The sequence below is a fragment of the Rhizophagus irregularis genome, chromosome 13 (genome assembly GCF_026210795.1).
Source record: "Rhizophagus irregularis chromosome 13, complete sequence".
Lineage (NCBI taxonomy): Eukaryota > Fungi > Glomeromycota > Glomeromycetes > Glomerales > Glomeraceae > Rhizophagus > Rhizophagus irregularis.
In genome coordinates this window covers 419827-443968 of record NC_089441.1, presented here as the reverse complement: position 1 = coordinate 443968, position 24142 = coordinate 419827, and the positions used below count along the sequence as shown (strand labels likewise).

Genomic DNA, 24142 nt, shown 5'->3' with positions numbered 1-24142 from the left:
CAAAACCCAATCTCTAACTTTAACGGCTTTATTAATCAAAAATTGTTTTTCACAGGAATTGCAATGAAAGCCACTTTCAAATATTTAAGAAATCATTATAAATATTTTACTTATGGATATGGACCGGATGAAACGAATACAATGAAATTTTTTGACATAGCAAATGGTAATATGTTTGATAATCATGAGGTATTGGATTTATTTACAGGAATTAACCTGTTTTGTTGGATGAGTCGAAAAGGAAATTGTTTGCGTTTATATTTCGAAAATGATGAAGATTTATCTAATGTAAAGAATGGATAAGAACACATCAAAAATAATGTGTAATTTCGAGAAATTAAAAAAAATAAATTGATGTCAGCTTCATTAACATAAGCATGGGTCATCATTTAGATATTCGTATTACACAATCCCTGCACAAGGATTTATTTCTGCAAAATACATCCATAATTGGAAAAATTATTTTATTTTATTTGTAAGCTTTAACGTGTAACATTTCCTGTACAAAATTATAGATTGATTGATTGTGCATGCATTTTTTAAATATATTTTCGTTGTTGAACATTCATATTCAAGAAAAATAACATCGTTCAATTATTTTAAATCCATAATTATAACACGTTATTGTCTTAATAAATAATTAAACATTATTATTTTTTTCTTTTTTAAACACCTTTTCGATAACGAAAATATTTAGCAGATCGCTAATTGAACTAAATTGATAATTATTAATTCACAATTCACAATATTGAATCATTAAGTTTCCGGATACTCGGGTATGTTATGTCTGGCTAAATTGTACTGTATCACAGAAAAATAAACCGGTAAAATGATGCCCTTTATTCCCGTCCTGCATGACCCGGCATGATCCGACATGACCCGAATAACAAATTTAGTTAGATTATTTGTTTACTTATCCACAAAAAAAAACTAAATGTAGCAATTATCAATGAAATATGTAAAAGTGCATGATTAAATAAGATTCCATAACGACATTCTACAAAAACTCGTAGAAACCAAAGTTTTTAATTTGGTTAAAAACCGAAAAATGAAAATAAATTAAAATTTAGAAAATTCTTTTGAGAATAATTCGATAATTTTCATCATTATTCAGGATATTTTCTAATTCTGTTAATTAAGTTGTCGCAATTGTCGTGTAACTAACTTTGTTACACAGATTTAAGTTTTCTTTGTTTGTACATCAAATTCCGAATTTTGATAATTCTTTCTTCATTAAGTTTCACCTTATATTCTTTTTTTATTCTTTTTATGGGAGAATAATCAAAAATGAAGAATAAGGATATTTTATTTTGGATAATAATAAATCTAAAAAAAAATTGTTTGAATTTATTTGTGTAATTTTTTTTTAAAAATAAAACGAATTTTCAATCACGATCATATTTCATTAAGTATATTTCATTAAGAAATTTGCCATTTCAATCACTTAAATTAATTTGGAAATACTTTTATCGTATATTATTCTTCATTTAGAAATTTACAATACAATTATTCACTTTTCCTGTGAAACCCGATTATCGTTCCACAAAAAAGCGAGTTGGCGTAAAATATAAACCAGTTCAAAATTGATACTTCGAACTTAACTTAGCTAAAACAGTTTCTTATTATTTTTACAATTTTATTAAAAATTATATTAAATTATGGAATTTGTTAAGCGAGAGGATGAGTCAAGACGATTTCGCAATCTCCGCTTCGTTATATGTGGATTACTTACTGTAATTTATGTCACCTACTTAGCTTATTTGATATATACACTTGCAACAGATAAGCCACTTCTGAATGTTGAGCAAAATTTCTTGGATCAAATAGATGTTCCTGGTAAACCTTATTATTTACTATCAACAGATTAAATTACGAAAAATTGAATCCAACTAAAAGTAAATTATTATTTTTTTTTTTTATAGATATAAAAATATGTGGGACGTCTTCAGACCTGACAATATTACGTTGCGATTTTATAATGAAAAATGGGGTCAATAATGACCTTAATAGTTGTAATAGCTATATAAGTACTGATGTAACCGATTTGGGTGCCCATCGAAATTTCTGTTATACCTTCAAGGCTAACAAAACTATCAAGTATGCCCACCCAGACAAGCCTATTGATGGTTTGTCAAAGATTGGATTCTATTTTTATGAAAATACAACCGCTGCAGAAGTAAATGCTCTTGGCATAGCTTCACTTTCCGTACAATTAATTTCCCCTGGTTAGTAAATTATCAAGAGAATAGATTTAAAAAGTTTGTTCAATTCATTAAATTTTTTTTTTTTTAATATTTTTATTAGATTTCGATCCATTTCTGCAACCAGACAAGGTTGTTAGTGAAATGGACAAGGCTACTCGATCAGAGTTGAAACTTCAATGGAATTTTATTGCTGGAATGTCTCAATATGTTGCATTGGTAAGACGGTTTACATTATAAGCAATTTTTCAGTTTAATTCACATTATTTTATTAACCTTTATTATGTATTTTCTAGGTCAAATTTAAAACGAGCGTATATAATGCTATTCTTCCGGGTGATGCTAGTGCTATTATAGGATTTGGTCCCCATTACCATACAACACCAAAGATAGAAAGCTTAGTTAATTATTTTCCTTTTAATAGTAATCCATTTAATGCACCACCTGGAACAACTGGTTATTTCTCTGTGGCTGCTGGAAGTTTTATTCAGGAATCAACAACTGAAAATCGGTAATTAACGGTTTTAACAAAACATTATTAACGATAGAGTTATTTAAAATACTGTGTTAATAATTAACTTATTTTACTTACAAACTTTCAATATAGTTCATCCACTATTCTAGGTGCTATTGGATCAGCTGGTGGTGCTCTAGGTTAGTATATATATATTTTTAGTATATTTTAACAATTTTATTGGGTGTTTAATTAATTCATTCTTTTGGTAATTAAATAGGAGTTGTTGGAGGCATTGCTGTGGTACTCTTTGGTGATTCTCGTGTGAATCCATGGGGTTACGCACATAAACTCCTTAAGGAAAAAACCCCAAATGTTTTTGTGATTGACGTTGATGATCCAAATGACGCTAAAGATCAAATTCTAAAACTTTCACCTAATCGATTAAAGCTCAGTCAAGATGAACGGACAAATCTCATCGAACATGAACTTACTGAAATTAAATCCGTGATTAAACATTACTTATTAGAACATTAATAATTGGGTTATTTTAACAATGGTATGAATTTGTAAAAAAATGTATTTATTATTGTATAGTATTTTAAATGACGGACGGAAATGTAGTATAATGTTTTTTTTTTTGGTGTCAATAATTGAATTTACTTTTTATAACTTCACAATTTGTATTAAAAATATTTTTAATAGATTATATTTTAATTTATGAATTTGAAATCTGTCTATATATTAAAGTTTTGATAATAATAATAAAACCTTTTTTTTATTGCAACGTGATTAACTCTTAAGTTCCTAAGTATTGATATCTTTAAACAGAAAATTCTCTTCGTAAAACGAGTTTAACTGTTTAACTGTTTAAGCGAATTTTTTTTTTAGATTTTCGTAACTCCCGTAAAATTCTATTATCGTCATTTGAGGTATAAAAAATTGAGTATTACCAGAAATTAGGGTAGGATTTCGGGCAGAATTAAAAATTGCATGAAACTCCGCCTGCTAATATTTGGTGCGATGATGATGATTGACATACTGTAAAACCATACTTTGTATCATCATTTGATCTACTGATTTAGCTCTAGTAATTGCTAATGTTGCTGGACTTGCATATTTAATATATTTTTAAATTTTTTTAAAAAAAAAACTACCATGAAAACCGAAATACTCTTTGTAGTGATAAAAAGATGTAATTCACTTTTTTTTTAAAAAAAAAAATTTTTTTTCGGATTGACAATCAAAATCAGCCTTGATCTTTTCCAAAATTATACAACATAAGATATGAATTGTTTAAAGTTGTGACAGAAAATATTGATTACTAAATACTTCCAATCTGTTGATTTCTACTGTCTTTGCTATTCTTTTCAAAGTAATTCTAAACATTTTTTATTTATTTTAAGATAGAATTCATAAGGATCCTTTTTTAATGAATGTAATTTTCTTAATCTTAAAAAATTTGTTTTATCATTATTTCGACTGTTGATAAAAATAGTGACAGTGTTGGAACTGATAGAGTGAAGAAAGTAACAAATCCTTATAAATATTATCAGTATTATATAAGTAAAACTTGTAACTTTATGTTATTCACTTGATCAATCTGCATTATTCACTTTTATATACTTTTAATTTTACATTGGTAAATTATAGATTTGAAGCAAGATATAAATGACATATATTAACTCTTTATTTGTTTTAATTTAAATATAAGTATAAAACTTTGATACCAATATTGAATGGTTATTTAAATGACCTATAAAAAGAATTCTTCCATCTCAATAAATAAATTTTAACAAAATATAAAAAATATAGTTATAACCTAATAAAAAAATATAAAAATATATAGTTATAATTTCTAGAATTACATATTTTTTTTGTTAAATACGTTATACGGTAATATTTAATAAATTCTAGAATGATATTTTAATAGACACTTGAGATGTTTATTTCAACGACCATTATTCATGAACTTGTACTGCTGACAAAATCCTTGATTCTACTGCTAAATTTTTTAGTTCTTTTTGTTCTTATTCTAATTCTAGTTTTAATTCATCCAAAATTCATCCAAATTCTTTCTCAATGAATTTGTATCCTCTGCCATCATATTATTATTTAAGGAATGAAAATTGATATCAGAAAAAAATTAATAATGATCGACATAAATTTGCATCAAAATCATTTTTGAATTTTTTTGCGAATTTCTGTAAACTGATTGGTTAAAATGATGATTCCTTGTTATCTATAAATGGAATAGGTATTTCACTTGATCACCATATATATCAAAGAAAATAACTCAAACTCTCCGAGTAATTCCCTTTTTTTTCTTTTTTTTCTTTCTTCGTTTTTGCAATATGGCATGCTCAAAAGTATTTTTAGGAAATTTTCCCGAATTAACATATGATATTATTCAATATTTTCAAGATGACATTCCAACATTACGTTCATGTATTTTAGTTAATAAATTTTTGTGTCAAATTACGATTCCATTATTATGGAAAGATCCTTTTTCAATGAAAAATCCTAAAAACTATAAAAATTTTCATTTTATTGAAATTTATTTACAAAAAATAAATGAAAGTGACAAAACATTATTAAATAAATGTGGAATTATATTACCAACAAAAACATTTTTTAATTATTCCAATTTTATTAAATGTATAAATACAAGAAATATATGTTCAATTATTATAAATTGGTTTGAAATTAATAGAACAAATAAAAATTTTACTTTTTCAAATGGACGTATTTTTTTTTTATTAATTAAAATATTTATTGAAAATGAAGCAAAATTAAATACTTTTGAAATTGAAATTTCATATAAATACCTTACTATGGGTAAAAAATATTTTAATTCTACTTTTAATTTAATATTAGATAATTCAAAATTTATTAATAATTTAAAAAATTTAAAACTTCATTTTAATGAAGCTATTAAAAAATATGATTTTAATTATGAATTTTTAAAATGTTTTTATTATCATTGTAATTCAATTTCATCATTTCATATTAGATTTTCTGAATATAAAAGTTTTAAAGATAATCATTTTATAATTGAAAATCAATTATCACAAATTATTAATTCACAAAAAAATTTAAAAATTATTTTTTCACATATTAGATATATAAATGAATATATGCTTCCATTTTCTTCTGAAAGTATACCATTATATAATATTATTGGTGGTAATACTGATAGTTCAAAATCTTTAAAGAATATTATATTTCATAGAATTGATTTTAGGACTATAATATATATAAAAAAGGCATTTGAACAATTAAATGTTTTAGAATCTATTCATGTAATTGATTGTTTAATTTTTAATTCTAATTTTATTCAACAAATCATTGATCTTAACAAACCATTTAAATTAATATCTTTATTTATAAGAAAGGATGAACATGAATTTTTTATGAGTGATGAAAATAGAAATTTTCAAATTGAATTATTAATGAAATTATTTCAAAAAGTTGGGGAATATTTAGAAAATATTGGATTTGATTTATATGTAAATGATGAATTAAAATATAAATCATTAGAATTTATTAATAATTATTGTAAGAGAATTAAATTTTTTGGTATACATACATCTAGTATTCAAAAAGCTCATATTGTATTAGATTCAGTCAAAATTTTTGAACAAACCCTTAATTATCTTTCTATATCTACTTTTACTTCATATGATGAAAAAGATGAATCTAGAATAGAATTATTATTAAGATTAGCACATGTTCTTCCTTGTAAATTAGAATATTTGAATTTATATTTTAATACTCAGATTAGAAAAAATATTTGGGAAGTATTTTTAAAGAGTTTAAACCATGTTTTTATTAAGAAATTATTATTCAAAATTAATAATTTATTTGATGATTTTTTACCATATATAAAGGAATATATTATGAAAGAAAAAAGGGTTGAATATTTAGCTATTGAAGGATATATAGAAATTCAAGCAAGTACATATAGGGATAAAAAAGAGTTGTTTTTTATGACGGATGAATTAAAAGAATTTGAATCATATAATATTAAAGTTAAAGAATATAATAATTTATATGTTAGAGCCTATGAATTTATAGATGAGATGTATTAGTGATGTGTATAATGCATGGTATATTCATAATTTATATTTACTATATATCTATTAAGGGGATTATTATATATTATTCATTTTGTATTCAATTTTTTGGTAAATTAAATAAATATTATTGGATTTAAAAAAAAACACTATTTTTATGTGATTAATTTTCTGCACTTATAAAATAATCTAAATTTTAAATTTCAAACACTGGTAACAACTAGAAATCCGAAAAAAAGAATGAACATCATAATTAAATAAACACAAAGAAAGAAATAGGAAATTAGAAAAGTGTATGATATAATTATTTTTTTATGATGCACCAATATAGACAGATTGGTATTTTTTAAATACAAACTCATGTATTTTAAAATTACTGCAAGTGGCAGATTTTTCAATTTATTTTATGTTAATTATTTAAAATAGCAGGAGTTGGTATTTAAAAGTCTATATTGGCACGTCATATTTTTTAAAAGAATAAATTACCAACAGATATTCTGATAGAGCGATCTTAACTCTAGGTTGGATGCCTGAGGATTTTTATGACTTTTATCGTTAATAAGTCTTTTTTTTTTTTAAAGAACTTCTTGTATTTCGTTTATCCGTGTTAAAAGTTGACATGAGAATGTGTTTAAAATTACGATTTCAACAATATTTGGATAACCTATAAATTTCTTTTTCTTCAATTGAACTTGTTGCAATTAAATCTCTACGTGGAGAGATCAAAAAATTTTTATAAAATTTAATTCATTCTAACATTTAGAAAATAATTAATTACTCCTTACATATTGATATGAACTCTGAAAAATGTCAATAATTAGAAATTGTCCATCTGATGAAGATGCTAAAAGGTCTACCTTTCACTTACTGCATCAGTTCGAGCTTCGTAATTTCATCTTCAATTTATATATTTAAGGCTGTAAATTCTGAACTATCCCAAACAAGTATAGAATGATTCATGATTAACTAAAAATTCACTTGAAACTCTTTAATTGGCGACGATTAAGATTTTTTGACATTATTGTTATTCCACATGTATTGTCACGCGATGCTAAAGCTTAATTGTTAATAACTGATTTGATATTAGCGCTGGAACAAGTAACTCTATAGCAAATCAAAAAATCCGCTATCTAAATTATCCAAGTACTGTACATATTAACCCAATGAAGAAACTGACGATAATACAGCCGAAGTGATATGTGAATCATAATTTTTTACTCAAAATATATTATACATCATGTATAAAAGTGATACCTCCTTTGATACTTTTGCTTGGCGATTTCGCACTGGTAATTGGTAATGCTTAAATGTTTCTATTTTTTCCATTTTGAAGTAATTTATTGACGTTAGAATATAGAAAACTTAAAAACAGCTTGTTACTTATCAATATTATAATATAAAATTATCTAAACTAATCTATTTCGAACCAAAAAAGTAAATGTAATTAAATGAAATATGCCACATATGTCAAATCAAACAACATGCCAAAGTCTATTATCTTTATTTTAATTCAAATGAATTATAAAATGAAATCAGACTATATCTAACTTGTTAATTAAAAGACATGTCTTGATCGACTAAACATCTAAACGCAACAGATTGATACAAGTTCAGACCATTGTATTGTTTCTTTTTTGATGAGTTTGTTTTTTATTTTCCACATTTTTTGTCCACATTTTTTGACTTTATTTCAGCGATAAATAATTATAATTTTTATTTCAATGTCGTTATTCTAGTAGTCGTGTTGTGTACATATGTAAAATAAAATAATAGATGGGAAATGAAGAAAGTTTATTTTTGAAAAATTTTGCAAAATAATTTCTTTCGTTGTTTCAATGTATTTACTCAATTTTTTTTCTCTTAACATTCTTAACATGTAAACTATCATGTTTTAATGTAATATTAGAGTAATTCAAGCTTAAAAACAATCTCTGAAACAAAATTTTTAAATCATAATCTAGAAATTAACACTATAAAGTATATTTTTACAAGAAGTCAGTTTAAATCAAATGAAATGAATATTTTTTTTTCTTACAGTAGTAAAAAAATGTAAAGAAAAATTTGAATGTGATAGGACGGATCTCTAGTCGAATACTGAATATTAAAGTAAACGCCCTTGTTTGATGTACTGTAATACAAAGTGCAAAAAATTTTCAGGTTTAGAACCAGATTTACTTAATAGGATTTATTATGCAAAGTCGCATGATTTGTAAAATCAGCCAAATCAGCCATGTATGTAAAGATATTTTTTGAAAAACGTAATTATAACGTGGGATTGTTGAGATTTTAATTCATAATTTGTCTCACATTAAAAGGGTCGAAGACGTTATATATTATTTATATATAGTAGACTCTACTTTAATCTATTATTATGAAATGTCTTCATAGTAAAGTGTTTTTAGTTAATTTTTATAATTTAGAGTTTATTTTATAGCTTCTTAAAATTTTCCTTTCCTTCCCTTATAGAAATAATGTTAAAGAAGTATAGGATAATAAACACAATGATAAAATCCGAAATGTCACGATTTATCTAATGTATTATGTATACCGAAACTTGAATATCTGATTTGAGTGTTCAGCAACAATAAGAAAGTTTGAAGGCGAAAAAAGTTATTATAATGGAAATTTTCTTTGTATTGCTCCATCATTATCTAATTTATCACAGTGTAAAATCCTCTGCAATAATTGCAAAGCTCGTGATGCAAGTTTTAAGTTTTAATACTTCAATACATTTTTGTACGGATAAATGATGCATTTTGTTTTCTCCTATAAAATTTACTACTCTACATCAAGCCTATAAAACACTGGATTTTCGCATTATTCATCCAACTATCAAAATATGTTTTCTAATGTAAAATAGCATATTTATTGTTACAAGTTATTATTTTTCATTTTAAGCATAGATTGAATCTTCGTAATAGTAATTCAACCGCCTAATCTAATTACTATTAAATGATTTTCTTTGCATGCATTTCCGCCATTCTAACTTCTATTTGACTTAATATATATATAATTTCAGCATACGACTGATTAAGTTTCTCAATTGCTTTAAATTCTTCTCTATTGGTTTCATTCTTGACCTCTTGGAATTTTTCTCGAATTTCTTGTAATTTCATCTTATATATTTCACCTGTTGTTAATGTCTCCATTATTGTGTACACATTAGGTGGGATAGAATGACCTTTATTTAAGCTAATATAGAATTACCTCAAATTAATTATTAACATTTATCAATATATAATTATTATTAAATTATTATACCTTGATATTTGTGCGCGATTAGCTTGAATCAACGAGAGAAAATCACCAAATTCATTATTTGAAGGCACAATAGTAGTTTTAAATTGTTCATTAGGCAGTCCCGATGGCTTTTGACCTTTACTTTGATCACAAGTATTGTGTTTGAGAATCTTATTTAATTCACCTTCTTGCAAAGCAGGTTTGTCCATGACTATAAATGAAGGTAAGAAATTCGATTTATTAGAGAATATCTTTTTAGTTGCCAACCCTTTCTCGAATTCCTTAACTTTATTATACAATACCTTCGATAATTTGTTCATCATTAGAAACTGTCTCTTCCTTAAATTTAACTGTATCAATTGCTCCATTTTCTTTAAGTATTCTCGCCACCATATCATTAATAGTGTTCGAATAACCAATAGTTCTACCACAACACTTATATTCGAATTGCAATCTGCTAATTTTAAAGTGCATTGCATATGGAGTACGATTTTTCATATTATGATGATCTAAAGCTCTAACGATGATTGTTCTTTGATTTATCTTTCTGTTAATCCAATCATCATAATGATCAAGAATATATTGTAAAACATTTATAATTTCCTTTTCCGTGTATTTCTTTATTGGAACCTTGGTTCCATTTGACGAAGACGTTGGAACAGATAATGTAACTGCGGTCTTTTTTATTGATTTAGTTTTTCCCATAATATGAAAATAAGTAAATCAACAAGGTAAAATTATGTTTGGAAAGATTTAACGTTTATTTATACCAAATTTAAAATAATTTAAAATTTTACTAAAGTATAAAAAAAGTGTAAATTATTTAATTATTCATCTTATAACATATTTTATATCGAAATACATTTTAATACTATGAAATTAAAATGATTCATACTGTACCCACAAACGATATTTATATAATTTCTCAGCTGATAATCATTGAATTTCTGCTACTGCGGACAATGCTGTCAATCTGATAATCTGGTACTTGACATATTATCGTAGAGTAAAAAAACAGACAATAACCTTTTCCTATTCGGTAATCTGTCGTACTCACTAAAATATAGTATTATAATTTTTTTTTTTTTGATATTTTTTAAAATAAAATGACCGGTTAAACACTTGCAAAGTATACTCTTTTTTTGGTAGTGATATACATGAAAACTTTGCCTGTGAATTTATATCTAGATCTTTAGATTTTAAGATCCATGAAAAAAAAAAGATTATAAGATTCATGAATAAGAATAATATAACGCCATGAATTGATGGCCTTTATACATATATTTTTTCTTCATAAAAGCATATTACATAAATTACGCGAAAAACATAAAATTTTATGTGTCACTCAATCAATATATTACACAAAACTGGTAAATATTACGTTACCAAGTAGTGTTGGACATTAATACTTTTCGCCATTAATACTTTTCACATTATAAAAAATAAAAAAAAATAAAAAAAGCTCAAAATTAACAGTCATATATTCTCTGGAATCAATTTATTTCATGCTTATTTTTTACAGGCATGAGTCAATGTATCAGGATTATCCCATTCGAGAAACCTGGCTGATTAGACCGATCAATTATAGTTTGTATTCCGAAGATAATCTTTTTTTTTTAAAAAAAAAACAATTTTTGAATTTTTTTTATTACTTTCTTTAGATGGATATTTTATCTTGGGTTCCTTCAACTTTGATTTTGCATTGCCAGTTTCTTTTCAGCTTCGATCTGTAAATAGGTAAGTTTTGTATGGTTTTTTTAAAAAATTCTTTTATAAATGAAAAATTATTAATGTTTCATTTTTATTTTGTAGGTTCTTTTTGCTTCATTTAAGCTTCGGAAGGTGAAGTTTTTTTATTTATGCTAGTTTATGGAAACATTTTACTAACGTTTCTTTTTTTTGTAGAAATTGCCAGCTAGAACGAACCAGATTTTAAGGAAAGGAGATCTATTTTTTTTAAGAAATGAACTAACATTTCTTTTCATTATTTTTTTTGTAGATTGCTGGATTGGACACAAAACTGGACTTTATAAGAAATGGGAAAGAGGGATTTTTTTTTAATGTAATTTAAGAAATGAACTAATGTTTCTTTCATTGTTTTTTATAGGACGTTACCTTGGACACGAAACTGGATTCCAATGAGAATAGGGAAGAGGGGAATTTTTTTTAATTTCTAATTTAAGAAATGAACTAGCATTACTTTTCATTATTTCTTTTAGGGTGCTGGCTTGGACATGAAATTGGACTTTAAGGTAAGAAACAGAAAAAGAGGAGGTTTCTTTAATTTAAGAAACAAAATAACATTTCTTTTTGTTGGAGTTTCAAATTTTTTTTAGATTTGTTCTTTTATTTCTTTTTAATGTAATTTTTCTTTCTATAGGTATTGACTTTGGACTTTGGATGTTAACTTCTTGGACTTCTTCAGTTATTTATAACTAGAAAAACCTGAAGTCAATCACGAGCATTCACAATTATTTCACATTACAAGAAAATCATATCATATGAATCAAGGTGAAACCTCTAGTGAAATATAAATACCATTTATTCCATTTTTTCATTAAAATAAAATAATTTTTTTATTTTTTTTTGAATTTTTATAATTGAATATATATATGAGTTTTTATTAGCACTTTTTATATTTTCGAAGCATAATGTATTTACAAAATTAAGTTATTTGATGTCTTCAATATTTTTTTTTAGATTTTTCTTTTTTTCATATTATTTTTTTTATTATGCTAGTAGTCACTCATTGCTTCGCACTGGGGATCGATGGGTTTAATAAATAAATACCAATCCAGCAAAATTTAAAAAAAATGATAGATAATAATAATATAAATAGATTTAATGCAGATATATAATATATATAATTTAAAATTTTTTTATATTGTATAATCTAAGAATTTTTTAATTATAGGATATGATAAATAAAAAAAATTTACTTGTATTAAATTTACCAATAATATATCTAACTATTTTTTTTAATATAATATAAATACAATATTTTACCAGCATCTGTTTTATCATTATAGACAATGTTAAAACATATGACCGCCGTTGAAGATCATTCAAAATTTATTGTTTATCACGTTGTCCTTGTATTTTTAAGTAAATTTCAATGGCGAATTATTGTTAGTGAAATTATAAGTCAGTAAAATGAAGTTAGTTAATTTATGTCAGTGAACAGATCTTGATATCCCTATAAAAAATAAGTGTCCGGAAATTGTCCAGAAATTGTCCGGAAAATTTGTCTAAATAATTGTCCAGAAAATGTCCAGAAAATGCCGGGTACCATGTCCGGAAATTGTTCCAAAAACACACTCGTTTCTGGACACTCATTTTGTCCAGAATTTGTCCGGAAATTGACCTGAAATATTTTTTCATAAAATTTGGCACAAAAAGATGATCAACAGGTGACCATCATTATAATTGCTTTTAACTTAAAGTTTTATATCATAGATATATAGTATTTTTGCCTGCTTAGCAAATTTAATTAGTATGACAAAGAAGGTTATGAATGTCAGTCTTGTGCTTTTTGCATTTTTTTACAAAATTAATTTATCCTTTTTTGGAAGTAGCGTCCAGAATTTGTCCAGAATTTTTTCATGTCCGGAATTTGTCCAAAATTTTATACTGGACAAATTCTGGATATATTCTGGACAAAGTCCGGATATGTCAAAATTTTAGGTATCAAATTTGTAGCAAAAAATAGACATTTTCCGGACAATTTCTGGACATGCCAGATTTATTCTGGACAATTTCCGGACATTTTCTGGACATTTTCTGGACATTTATTTTTTATAGGGTATAACAATGACTTTGTATACTTTATACTGTTTTCATGTTTTAATTTAAACATAAGCTAAAAAAAAATTCATACTGTATAAACGTTATTTTAAAAGGTTTTTTAATGTTCTTTTATTAAACCTTTAGATAATCAAACAATATATATATATATATAATATTGTCATAAAAGATAAAAAAATATGAGTACTATAATGTTCAATAAATAGAATATATATTTTAATAAATACTGAAGAATTTCATTTCAATAAATCAACAGCCATTCAATCTATCAATATGGTTGAATTTAATTTGCTGCTAAATTTTTAATCCTTCTTTTTCTTGTTTTAATTCCAATTTTAATTCATCCAAATTCTTTCTTAATGAATTGATATCTTCTGCCATCATATTAGAATTTAATTGAATTGTGGTTCCTTCCTGAGAATTAGTAGCAAATTTAAATATATTATATTTATCAAGATTAAAAGAATTCAACTTAAGAATATTTTCAATCATGATGCTAACTTCCAACTCTTTATTTTCCTGAACAATTTTCTTTAAGGAGTAATAATTTTTGTTCAGCCATAATGATTCATCATTATATTTTACAAGAATATTTTGAAATTCTTTAGTATACTTGTCAATTGATTCAGAGGTTTTCATAACTCTGGTAGAACTAGTAGAATTGCTATCCTTATTAATAGAGTTATCTAGACAATCAAAACATCTTTGCAGTTTTTTAATAGCTTCTTCTCGTAAAGTTAAGAAATCTTCCTTGGCTTTCAGAAAATCATTAACTTGATTGAGAACCTGTTTTTTTCTATTAGCATCATAAGAAGTTGATGTTCTTGATAATTCTTGCTGGAGCTCAACTAACTCTTTTTGTTTAGCTTCTTTTTCTTTATGTATTTTTTTAGTATTTTCTCCACTAGTTAATTTATTAACTAATTCCCCTTTAACTTTATTCAATTCTTTTTCTTTGTCTTTTAACTGCTTAATACGCTTTTGATCAAGATTAATCAAACTTTGTTCTAATTCATTGATTTTACCTTCTTTAATCTGTAAAGCTTGAGTCAATTGCATTTTGATTTGTTTTTCACTAATCAATTTTTGTTCCAATTGAGCAATTTCTTTTTCTAATTTTACTTTAAGCTTTTGATCCTGTGACAGATCTTTCACCATACTTTGTAACTTAGTTTTTTCTTGTTCTATTTGTTCATAATTAACTTGAGACTGATTTAGTCTATTTTCTAATTGCTCCTTTTGTTTAATTAAACCTTCTTTATGAGATTTTAATTCCTGAATCTTGACTTCTGTTTGAGTTAATTTTTCTTGCAAATCAATTTTTTCTTGCTCTAACTGGCTGATTTGAATTTGAACTTGCTGGTTAGTCAGTTTATTTTGTTCCAATTGTTCAGTTAAATTGCCAGCTAAATTTTGCTTTTCATTTTGCAGGTTAATAATTTGGGTTTGAAAAATGTTTTCTTTTTCCGCAAATTCCTTAATTTGTACAGCTGATTTAAGCCTCAGATTTTGATTATCTTGCTCAAATTTAAAATTTCTTTGTTGCAAATCAACTAACTCATTTTCTAACTTAAGATTTTCTTCTTCTATTTGATCCTGCTGAGATTTTAATTCTTGAATATTAGCTTCTGATTGAGTTAATTGATTTTGCAGATTATTGTTTTCTTGATTTAACTGACTGATTTGTTTCAACTGTTCAGTTAAATTGCCAGCTAAAGTTTGCTTTTCATTTTGCAGGTAAGTAATTTGGGTTTGTAAAGTATTTAATTTTTTTGCAAATTCTTTAATTTGAACAGTCATATTAAGTCTTAAACTTTGATTATTTTGCTCAAATTGAGAATTCTTTTCTTGTAAATTAGTTAATTCCATTTGAATATTCTGATATGCTAATTGCTTTTCTTTTAATTCATTTTGAAAATTTTGATAATAAGTTTCAGCAATCTTTTCTAATTCAAGAAGTTCCTGCTCGGCATCAACATCTTGTTTCAATTCAAAAGAACTCAATTCTTGAGATTCTTCTAGATTTTCATTTAATTCTTTACCAGTAAAATCAAGTAAATGACTTGTATAACATGCTTTTGGATGTGGTTCTATAGTAAGGTTATTATGCCCAATTGGTGCATTTATAAATTCAGGAAGTTTCTGCTCAGCATCAACATCTTGTTTCAATTCAAAAGAACTCAATTCTTGAGATTCTTCTAGAATTTCATTTAATTCTTTACTAGTAAAATCAAGTAAATGACTTGTATAACATGCTTTTGGATGAGGTTCTACAGTAAGGTTATTATGCTCAATTGGTGCATTTATAAATTCCATAATATTACTTTTTAATTCATCACTGACCTCTTCAGAATAGAAAACCCAACTGGTAAAAATATTTAAAACTTCTTCAGAAGATGGCCTTTTTAATGGATCTTCATCCCAACATTTTTTCATTAAATCTACATAACATTGTGGAGTATTTTCAATAATTTCAGGACGTTCACCTTTACAGATACCTAAAGCAAGTTGAAGATCATGTGCTTTATCACTAAATGGTGGAATTCCAGATGTAAATTCCCACATAATCATAGAAAAACTATATATATCACTAGCCTGAGTATAAGATTGACCTTTTAAAATTTCAGGTGCCATAAATGGTATAATACCATAAATATTATTTTCTTTTAAAAAAGATTTTGCAAGCTGATATAATCCTAAATAATCACTAATAAAAATTCCATATACATCATTTTGATATTCATTACATAAAATATTACCATCATGAAGGTTATAATGAATAAGACCTTTTTCATGAATTTTATTAAGGCCAGTATTAATTTTATATAAATTGAGTAATCTCAGTTTCCAATTTTTTGTTATTTCTGATAAACATCCTCTTATATTACCTTTATTTGTATATTGCATTATTAATATATAATTTGAAGCATCTGGATTTTTTGTAAATCCATATATTCTAATAATTCTCTCTGAATCAATAATTTTCCACTATAAAATAATATTTAGTAAATTAATATAAATAAATTATTATATTGAAAAAAACAATATTTAATCATACTTCATTTAAAAATTCATTTAATCTTTCATCTGAATTATTAAGATAATTGAAAGATTTAAGAATTACGTTATAAGAATTACACATAGCGTAATAGATAGTCCCGAATCCTCCTTTCTCAAGATATTCAATATTTTGAAATTTATCATAAGGAATCCATTCTAATTTATTTTCAGAAATAAATTGATCCATAATTTTACTTCCACTACTATCAGATCTTTAAAAATAAAAATGAAAATATGAAATTATATTAAAATTTAAAATAAATTTAATATTAAATAATAATATTAATCATATTTACCCTAATTAATTAATTTAAATTTATATAAGTATAATAGAATTAAATAAATAATTTTTAAAAAAATATTTGAATAATTTTTTAAATAAGAATTTAGTTAATTTAAATCAAGTAAATATTATACAAATATAATAGAATTAAATAAATAACTTATAACTTACCAACTAAAAATATTTGAATAATTTTTTAAATAAAGAATTTAGTTAGTTTAAATTATATGTAAATATTATATAAATGTAATAGAATTACTTACGATCTAAAATATTTGAACAATTTTTTAGATAAAGAATTTAGTTAGTTTAAACTATATGTAAATATTATATAAATATAATAGAATACTTACAATCTAAAATATTTGAATAATTTTTTAAATAAGAATTTAATTTGTTTAAATTATATGTAAATATTATATAAATATAATAGAATACTTACAATCTAAAATATTTGAATAATTTTTTAAATAAAGAATTTAGTTAGTTTAAATTATATGTAAATATTATATAAATATAATAGAATTACTTACAATCTAAAATATTTGAATAATTTTTTAAATAAAGAATTTGGTTAGTTTAAATTATATGTAAATATAATAGAATTAAATAAATAACTTACACCCTATATTATTGAATGAATAATTTTTTAAATAAAGAATTTAGTTAGCTTAAATTATATGTAAATATTACATAAATATAATAGAATTAAATAAATAACTTATAACTTACCCTCTATATTATTGAATGAATAATTTTTTAAATAAAGAATTTAGTTAGTTTAAATTATATGTAAATATTATATAAATATAATAGAAATTTACCATCTAAAATATTTGAATAATTTTTTAAATAAAGAATTTAGTTAGTTTAAATTATATGTAAATATTATATAAATATAATAGAATTAAATAAATAACTTACGAACTATATTATTGAATGAATAATTATTTAAATAAAGAATTTAGTTAGTTTAAATTATATGTAAATATTATATAAATATAATAGAATTAAATAATAACTTACTCCCTATATCATTGAATGAATAATTTTTTAGATAAAGAATTTAGTTAGTTTAAATTGTATGTAAATAAATATTATATAAATATAATAGAATTAAATAAATAACTTATAACTTACTCTCTATATTATTGAATGAATAATTTTTTAAATAAAGAATTTAGTTTAAATTATATGTAAATAAATATTATATAAATATAATAGAATTAAATAAATAACTTACGAACTATATTATTGAATGAATAATTATTCAAATAAAGAATTTAGTTAGTTTAAATTATATGTAAATATTATATAAATATAATAGAATTAGATAAATAACTTACTCCCTACATCATTGAAAGAATAATTTTTTAAATAAAGAATTTAGTTAGTTTAAATTATATGTAAATATTATATAAATATAATAGAATTAGATAAATAACTTACTTTCTATATCATTGAATGAATAATTTTTTAAATAAAGAATATAGTTAGTTTAAATTATATGTAAATATTATATAAATATAATAGAAATTTACCATCTAAAATATTTGAATAATTTTTTAAATAAAGAATTTAGTTAGTTTAAATTATATGTAAATATTATATAAATATAATAGAATTAGATAAATAACTTACTCCCTACATCATTGAAAGAATAATATTTTAAATAAAGAATTTAGTTAGTATAAATTATATGTAAATATTATATAAATATAATAAAATTAAATAAATAACTTATAACTTACAAACTAAAAAAAATATTTGAATAATTTTTTAAATAAAGAATTTAGTTTTTTTAAGATATATGTAAATAAATATTTTATAAATATAGTAGAATTAAATAAATAACTTACCCCCTATATTATTGAATGAATAATTTTTTAAATAAAAAATTTAGTTAGTTTAAACTATATGTAAATATTATATAAATATAATAGAATTACTTACAATCTAAAATATTTGAATAATTTTTTAAATAAAGAATTTGTTAGTCTAAATTATATGTAATATTATATAATAGAATTAAATAAATAACTTACGCCCTATATTATTGAAAGAATAATTTATTAAATAAGAATTTAGTTAGTTTAATTATATGTAATATTATATAATAGAATTAAATAAATAACTTACCCCCTATATTATTGAATGAATAATTTATTAAATAAAGAATTTAGTTAGTTTAAATTATATGTAAATATTATATAAATATAATAGAAATTTACCATCTAAAATATTTGAATAATTTTTTAAATAAGAATTTAGTTAGCTTAAGTTATATGTAAATATTATATAAATATAATAGAAATTTACCATCTAAAATATTTGAATAATTTTTTAAATAAAGAATTTAGTTAGTTTAAATTATATGTAAATATTATATAAATATAATAGAAATTTACCTTCAAAATATTTGAATAATTTTTTAAATAAAGAATTTAGTTAGTTTAAATTATATGTAAATATTATATAAATATAATAGAATTTTACCATCTAAAATATTTGAATAATTTTTTAAATAAAGAATTTAGTTAGTTTAAATTATATGTAAATATTATATAAATATAATAGAAATTTACCATCTAAAATATTTGAATAATTTTTTAAATAAAGAATTTAGTTAGTTTAAATTATATGTAAATATTATATAAATATAATAGAAATTTACCTTCAAAATATTTGAATAATTTTTTAAATAAAGAATTTAGTTAGTTTAAATTATATGTAAATATTATATAAATATAATAGAAATTTACCATCTAAAATATTTGAATAATTTTTTAAATAAAGAATTTAGTTAGTTTAAGCTATATGTAAATATTATATAAATATAATAGAAATTTACCATCTAAAATATTTGAATAATTTTTTAAATAAAGAATTTAGTTAGTTTAAATTATATGTAAATATTATATAAATATAATAGAAATTTACCATCTAAAATATTTGAATAATTTTTTAAATAAAGAATTTAGTTAGTTTAAGCTATATGTAAATATTATATAAATATAATAGAAATTTACCATCTAAAATATTTGAATAATTTTTTAAATAAAGAATTTAGTTAGTTTAAATTATATATAAATATTATATAAATATAATTGAACTACTTACAATCTAAAATATTTGAATAATTTTTTAATAAAGAATTTAGTTAGTTTAAATTATATGTAAATATTATATAAATATAATAGAATTTTACCATCTAAAATATTTGAATAATTTTTTAAATAAAGAATATAGTTAGTTTAAATTATATGTAAATTATATATAAATATAATATAATTAAATAAATAACTTACGCCCTATATTATTGAATGAGTAATTTTTTAAATAAAGAATTTAATTAGTTTAAATTATATGTAAATACTATATAAATATAATATAATTAAATAAATAACTTACTCGCTTTATTATTGAATGAGTAATTTTTTAAATAAAGAATTTAGTTCGTTTAAATTATATGTAAATATTATATAAATATAATATAATCAATTAAATAACTTACTCGCTATATTATTGAATGAGTAATTTATTAAATAAAGAATTTAGTTTGTTTAAATTATATGTAAATATTATATAAATATAATAGGGTTAAATGAATAACTTACGAACTATAGTATTAAATAAATAATTTTTTAAATAAAGAATTTAGTTAGTTTAAATTATATGTAAATATTATATAAATATAATAGAAATTTACCATCTAAAATATTTGAATAATTTTTTAAATAAAGAATTTAGTTAGTTTAAGCTATATGTAAATATTATATAAATATAATAGAAATTTACCATCTAAAATATTTGAATAATTTTTTAAATAAAGAATTTAGTTAGTTTAAATTATATATAAATATTATATAAATATAATTGAACTACTTACAATCTAAAATATTTGAATAATTTTTTAATAAAGAATTTAGTTAGTTTAAATTATATGTAAATATTATATAAATATAATAAAATTAAATAAATAACTTATAACTTACCCCCTATATTATTGGATGAATAATTTTTATTTTTTAAATAAAGAATTAGTTAGTTTAAATTATATGTAAATATTATATAAATATAATAGAACTACTTACAATCTAAAATATTTGAATAATTTTTTAATAAAGAATTTAGTTAGTTTAAATTATATGTAAATATTATATAAATATAATAGAATTAAATAAATAACTTATAACTTACCCCCTATATTATTGGATGAATAATTTTTTAAATAAAGAATTTAGTTAGTTTAAATTATATATAAATAATATATAAATATAATAGAATTAAATAAATAACTTATAACTTACCAACTAAAAAAAATATTTGAATAATTTTTTAAATAAAGAATTTAGTTTGTTTAAAATATATGTAAGTAAATATTATATAAATATAATAGAATTAAATAAATAACTTACGAACTATATTATTGAATGAATAATTTTTTAAATAAAGAATTTAGTTAGTTTAAATTATATGTAAATATTATATAAATATAATAGAATTAAATAAATAACTTATAACTTACCAACTAAAAAAAATATTTGAATAATTTTTTAAATAAAAAATTTAGTTAGTTTAAATTATATGTAAATATTACATAAATATAATAGAATTAAATAAATAACTTACTCCCTATATCATTGAATGAATAATTTTTTAAATAAAGAATTTAGTTAGTTTAAATTATATATAAATATTATATAAATATAATAGAATTAAATAAATAACTTACTCCCTATATCATTGAAAGAATAATTTTTTAAATAAAGAATTTAGTTAGTTTAAATTATATGTAAATATTATATAAATATAATAGAATTAAATAAATAACTTACAAGCTATATTATTGAATTAAATAAAGAATTTAGTTTATTTAAATTATATGTAAATATATATAAATATAATAGAATTACTTACGCTCTAAGAATTTAGTTAGTTTAAATTATATGTAAATATTATATAAATATAATAGAAATAAATAAATAACTTATAACTTACCAGCTAAAAAAAATATAATTTAGTTAGTTTAAACTATATGTAAATATTATATAAATATAATAGAATTAAATAAATAACTTACTCCCTATATCATTAAATGAATAATTTTTTAAATAAAGAATTTAGTTAGTTTAAATTATATGTAAATATTATATAAATGCAGTCAGACCTCCATAATTGCACACCCCTTGGGACCATATGCATAATTTTCAAAATAGTGCATTTAAAGAGGGTGTGCATTTATAGAGGTAAAATAATTAGAGATCATATAAGCTTGGGACCGAACCAGAGGGTGCATTTAGAGAGGGTATACATAGTGGGTGCAATTATGGAGAGTGCAATTATAGAGGTCTGACTGTATAATAAAATTACTTACGATCTAAAATATTTGAATAATTTATTAAATAAAAATTTAGTTTGTTTAAATTATATGTAAATATTATATAAATATAATAGAATTAAATAAATAATAACTTACCAACTAAAGAAAATATTTGAATAATTTTTTAAATAAAGAATTTTGTTAGTTTAAATTATATTATATGTAAATATTATATTAATAGAATTGCCTACAATCTAAAATATTTGAATAATTTTTTAAATAAAGAATTTAGTTAGTTTAAATTATATGTAAATAATATATAAATATAATAGAACTACTTACGATCTAAAATATTTGAATAATTTTTTAAATAAAGAATTTAGTTAGTTTAAATTATATGTAAATATTATATAAATATAATAGAATTACTTACAATCTAAAATATTTGAACAATTTTTTAAATAAAAATTTAGTTAGTTTAAACTATATGTAAATAATATATAAATATAATTGAATTAAATAAATAACTTACCCTCTATATTATTAAATGAATAATTTTTTAAATAAAGAATTTAGTTAGTTTAAATTATATGTAAATAATATATAAATATTATATAAATATAATAGAAATTTACCATCTAAAATATTTGAATAATTTTTTAAATAAAGAATTTAGTTAGTTTAAATTAAATGTAAATATTATATAAATATAATAAAATTACTTACCATCTAAAATATTTGAATAATTTTTTAAATAAAGAATTTAGTTAGTTTAAATTATATGTAAATAATATATAACGAAAATTATAAAATGCACCAGTGGTGTTGTAAACAACACATCACGTGATCATGTGTTACTGATCAGTTTATTTTTTTTGACGCGATTTATTATTTTTTCTGTTTCTTTTTTTTAGGTTTCTTTAGACACGACCATCTTTAGCTTTGGGATTAGGTTACAGGTAAGTTTTTTTTGCTTCTATTTTCCTTTCTTTCGTTCATTAAACTTGCTTGTTTTTTTTTTTAGGCGTGGCTGTTTTTAGTTTCCATTCCGGCAAATATTTAAGGTGAATCTTACTTTCTTTTCTTTCTCTTTTTTTTTGTTTTTCTTTTCGTTCTTTTCCCTGTTCTTTTATTAACCTTTGTTTCTTTTTTTGACGTGTACCATTTCAGTGAAATCTGAGTAAGTCTCTTTCATCTTTTTCTCTTATTGTTTTATCGCTGTTAAAATGATATTAATTATTTTTTTCTTTTTCTATAGGTGGTGTTCTGGCTTTACTTTTATTTTCCTTTATTTCTCTTACTTTCGTTTTATTTGTTTCTTCATTATTTTTTGTTTTTATCCATCCATTTCTGTTCATTTTGTTTCCTTTCATCTCTTTCTATTTATGTTTCGTTTATTCCCTTTATTTCTTTCATTGTTTTCTATTCCCCCTTCATTTTTTTCATTGTTTTTTTTATTCTCTCTTTGCTCCCCTTTATTCCCCCTTTGTTTCTCTTGTTAAATTTTATTTTCCCTTCGATTCTTTTGTTCCTTTTTACTATTCTTCACTTTTTTTTCATTTCCTTTACGGTTATCTTCGTTTTCCTTCATCCTCTTTCATTCATCTTTCGTTTCCCTATATCATTTTCACTTATTCATTTTTTTCATTGATCTTTAACGTCTCTTTGTTCATTTTTCATGTATCTTCATCATGTTTTGTT

General features: G+C 22.0%; 5 protein-coding genes across 5 annotated transcripts; 3 read left to right on the top strand and 2 right to left on the bottom strand.

The window, feature by feature from the left end:
* Positions 1 to 63: 63 nt before the first annotated feature.
* Positions 64 to 303, top strand: OCT59_004733 (uncharacterized protein; the record flags this gene model as incomplete). The annotated part of the gene is made up of 1 exon (XM_025311583.2): positions 64 to 303. One exon carries the CDS (start codon positions 64 to 66, stop codon positions 301 to 303), a length of 240 nt encoding a protein of 79 aa, XP_025170244.2.
* Positions 304 to 1599: 1296 nt separating this feature from the next.
* On the top strand, positions 1600 to 3451 carry OCT59_004732 (uncharacterized protein). The gene is made up of 6 exons (XM_025320914.2): positions 1600 to 1836; positions 1923 to 2225; positions 2305 to 2420; positions 2498 to 2712; positions 2809 to 2855; positions 2936 to 3451. The coding sequence occupies exons 1-6, from the start codon at positions 1659 to 1661 to the stop codon at positions 3190 to 3192; spliced, it is 1116 nt and encodes a 371-aa protein (XP_025170243.1). The 5' UTR covers positions 1600 to 1658; the 3' UTR covers positions 3193 to 3451.
* A 1558-nt stretch (positions 3452 to 5009) lies between these two features.
* Positions 5010 to 6877, top strand: OCT59_004731 (uncharacterized protein; the record flags this gene model as incomplete). Its single annotated transcript, XM_066137890.1, has 1 exon — positions 5010 to 6877. The coding sequence occupies one exon, from the start codon at positions 5010 to 5012 to the stop codon at positions 6744 to 6746; it is 1737 nt and encodes a 578-aa protein (XP_065997087.1). The 3' UTR covers positions 6747 to 6877.
* A 2802-nt stretch (positions 6878 to 9679) lies between these two features.
* OCT59_004730 (uncharacterized protein) lies at positions 9680 to 10676 on the bottom strand (the record flags this gene model as incomplete). Its single annotated transcript, XM_025311582.1, has 3 exons — positions 9680 to 9923; positions 9993 to 10182; positions 10274 to 10676. 3 exons carry the CDS (start codon positions 10674 to 10676, stop codon positions 9680 to 9682), a joined length of 837 nt encoding a protein of 278 aa, XP_025170241.1.
* A 3393-nt stretch (positions 10677 to 14069) lies between these two features.
* On the bottom strand, positions 14070 to 16917 carry OCT59_004729 (uncharacterized protein; the record flags this gene model as incomplete). Its single annotated transcript, XM_025320912.2, has 3 exons — positions 14070 to 16273; positions 16664 to 16763; positions 16834 to 16917. The coding sequence occupies 3 exons, from the start codon at positions 16915 to 16917 to the stop codon at positions 14070 to 14072; spliced, it is 2388 nt and encodes a 795-aa protein (XP_025170240.2).
* Between the last annotated feature and the right edge of the window lie 7225 nt (positions 16918 to 24142).

What these genes read in the sequence shown, in the direction of transcription:
- OCT59_004732 (XM_025320914.2), top strand. Translation starts at nt 1,659, where the DNA reads ATGGAATTTGTTAAGCGAGAGGATGAGTCAAGACGATTTCGCAATCTC. An exon ending in GGATCAAATAGATGTTCCTG is followed by an intron (nt 1,837 to 1,922) that starts GTAAACCTTATT and finishes TTTTTTTTATAG; the next exon opens with ATATAAAAATATGTGGGACG. An exon ending in GAATCAACAACTGAAAATCG is followed by an intron (nt 2,713 to 2,808) that starts GTAATTAACGGT and finishes CTTTCAATATAG; the next exon opens with TTCATCCACTATTCTAGGTG.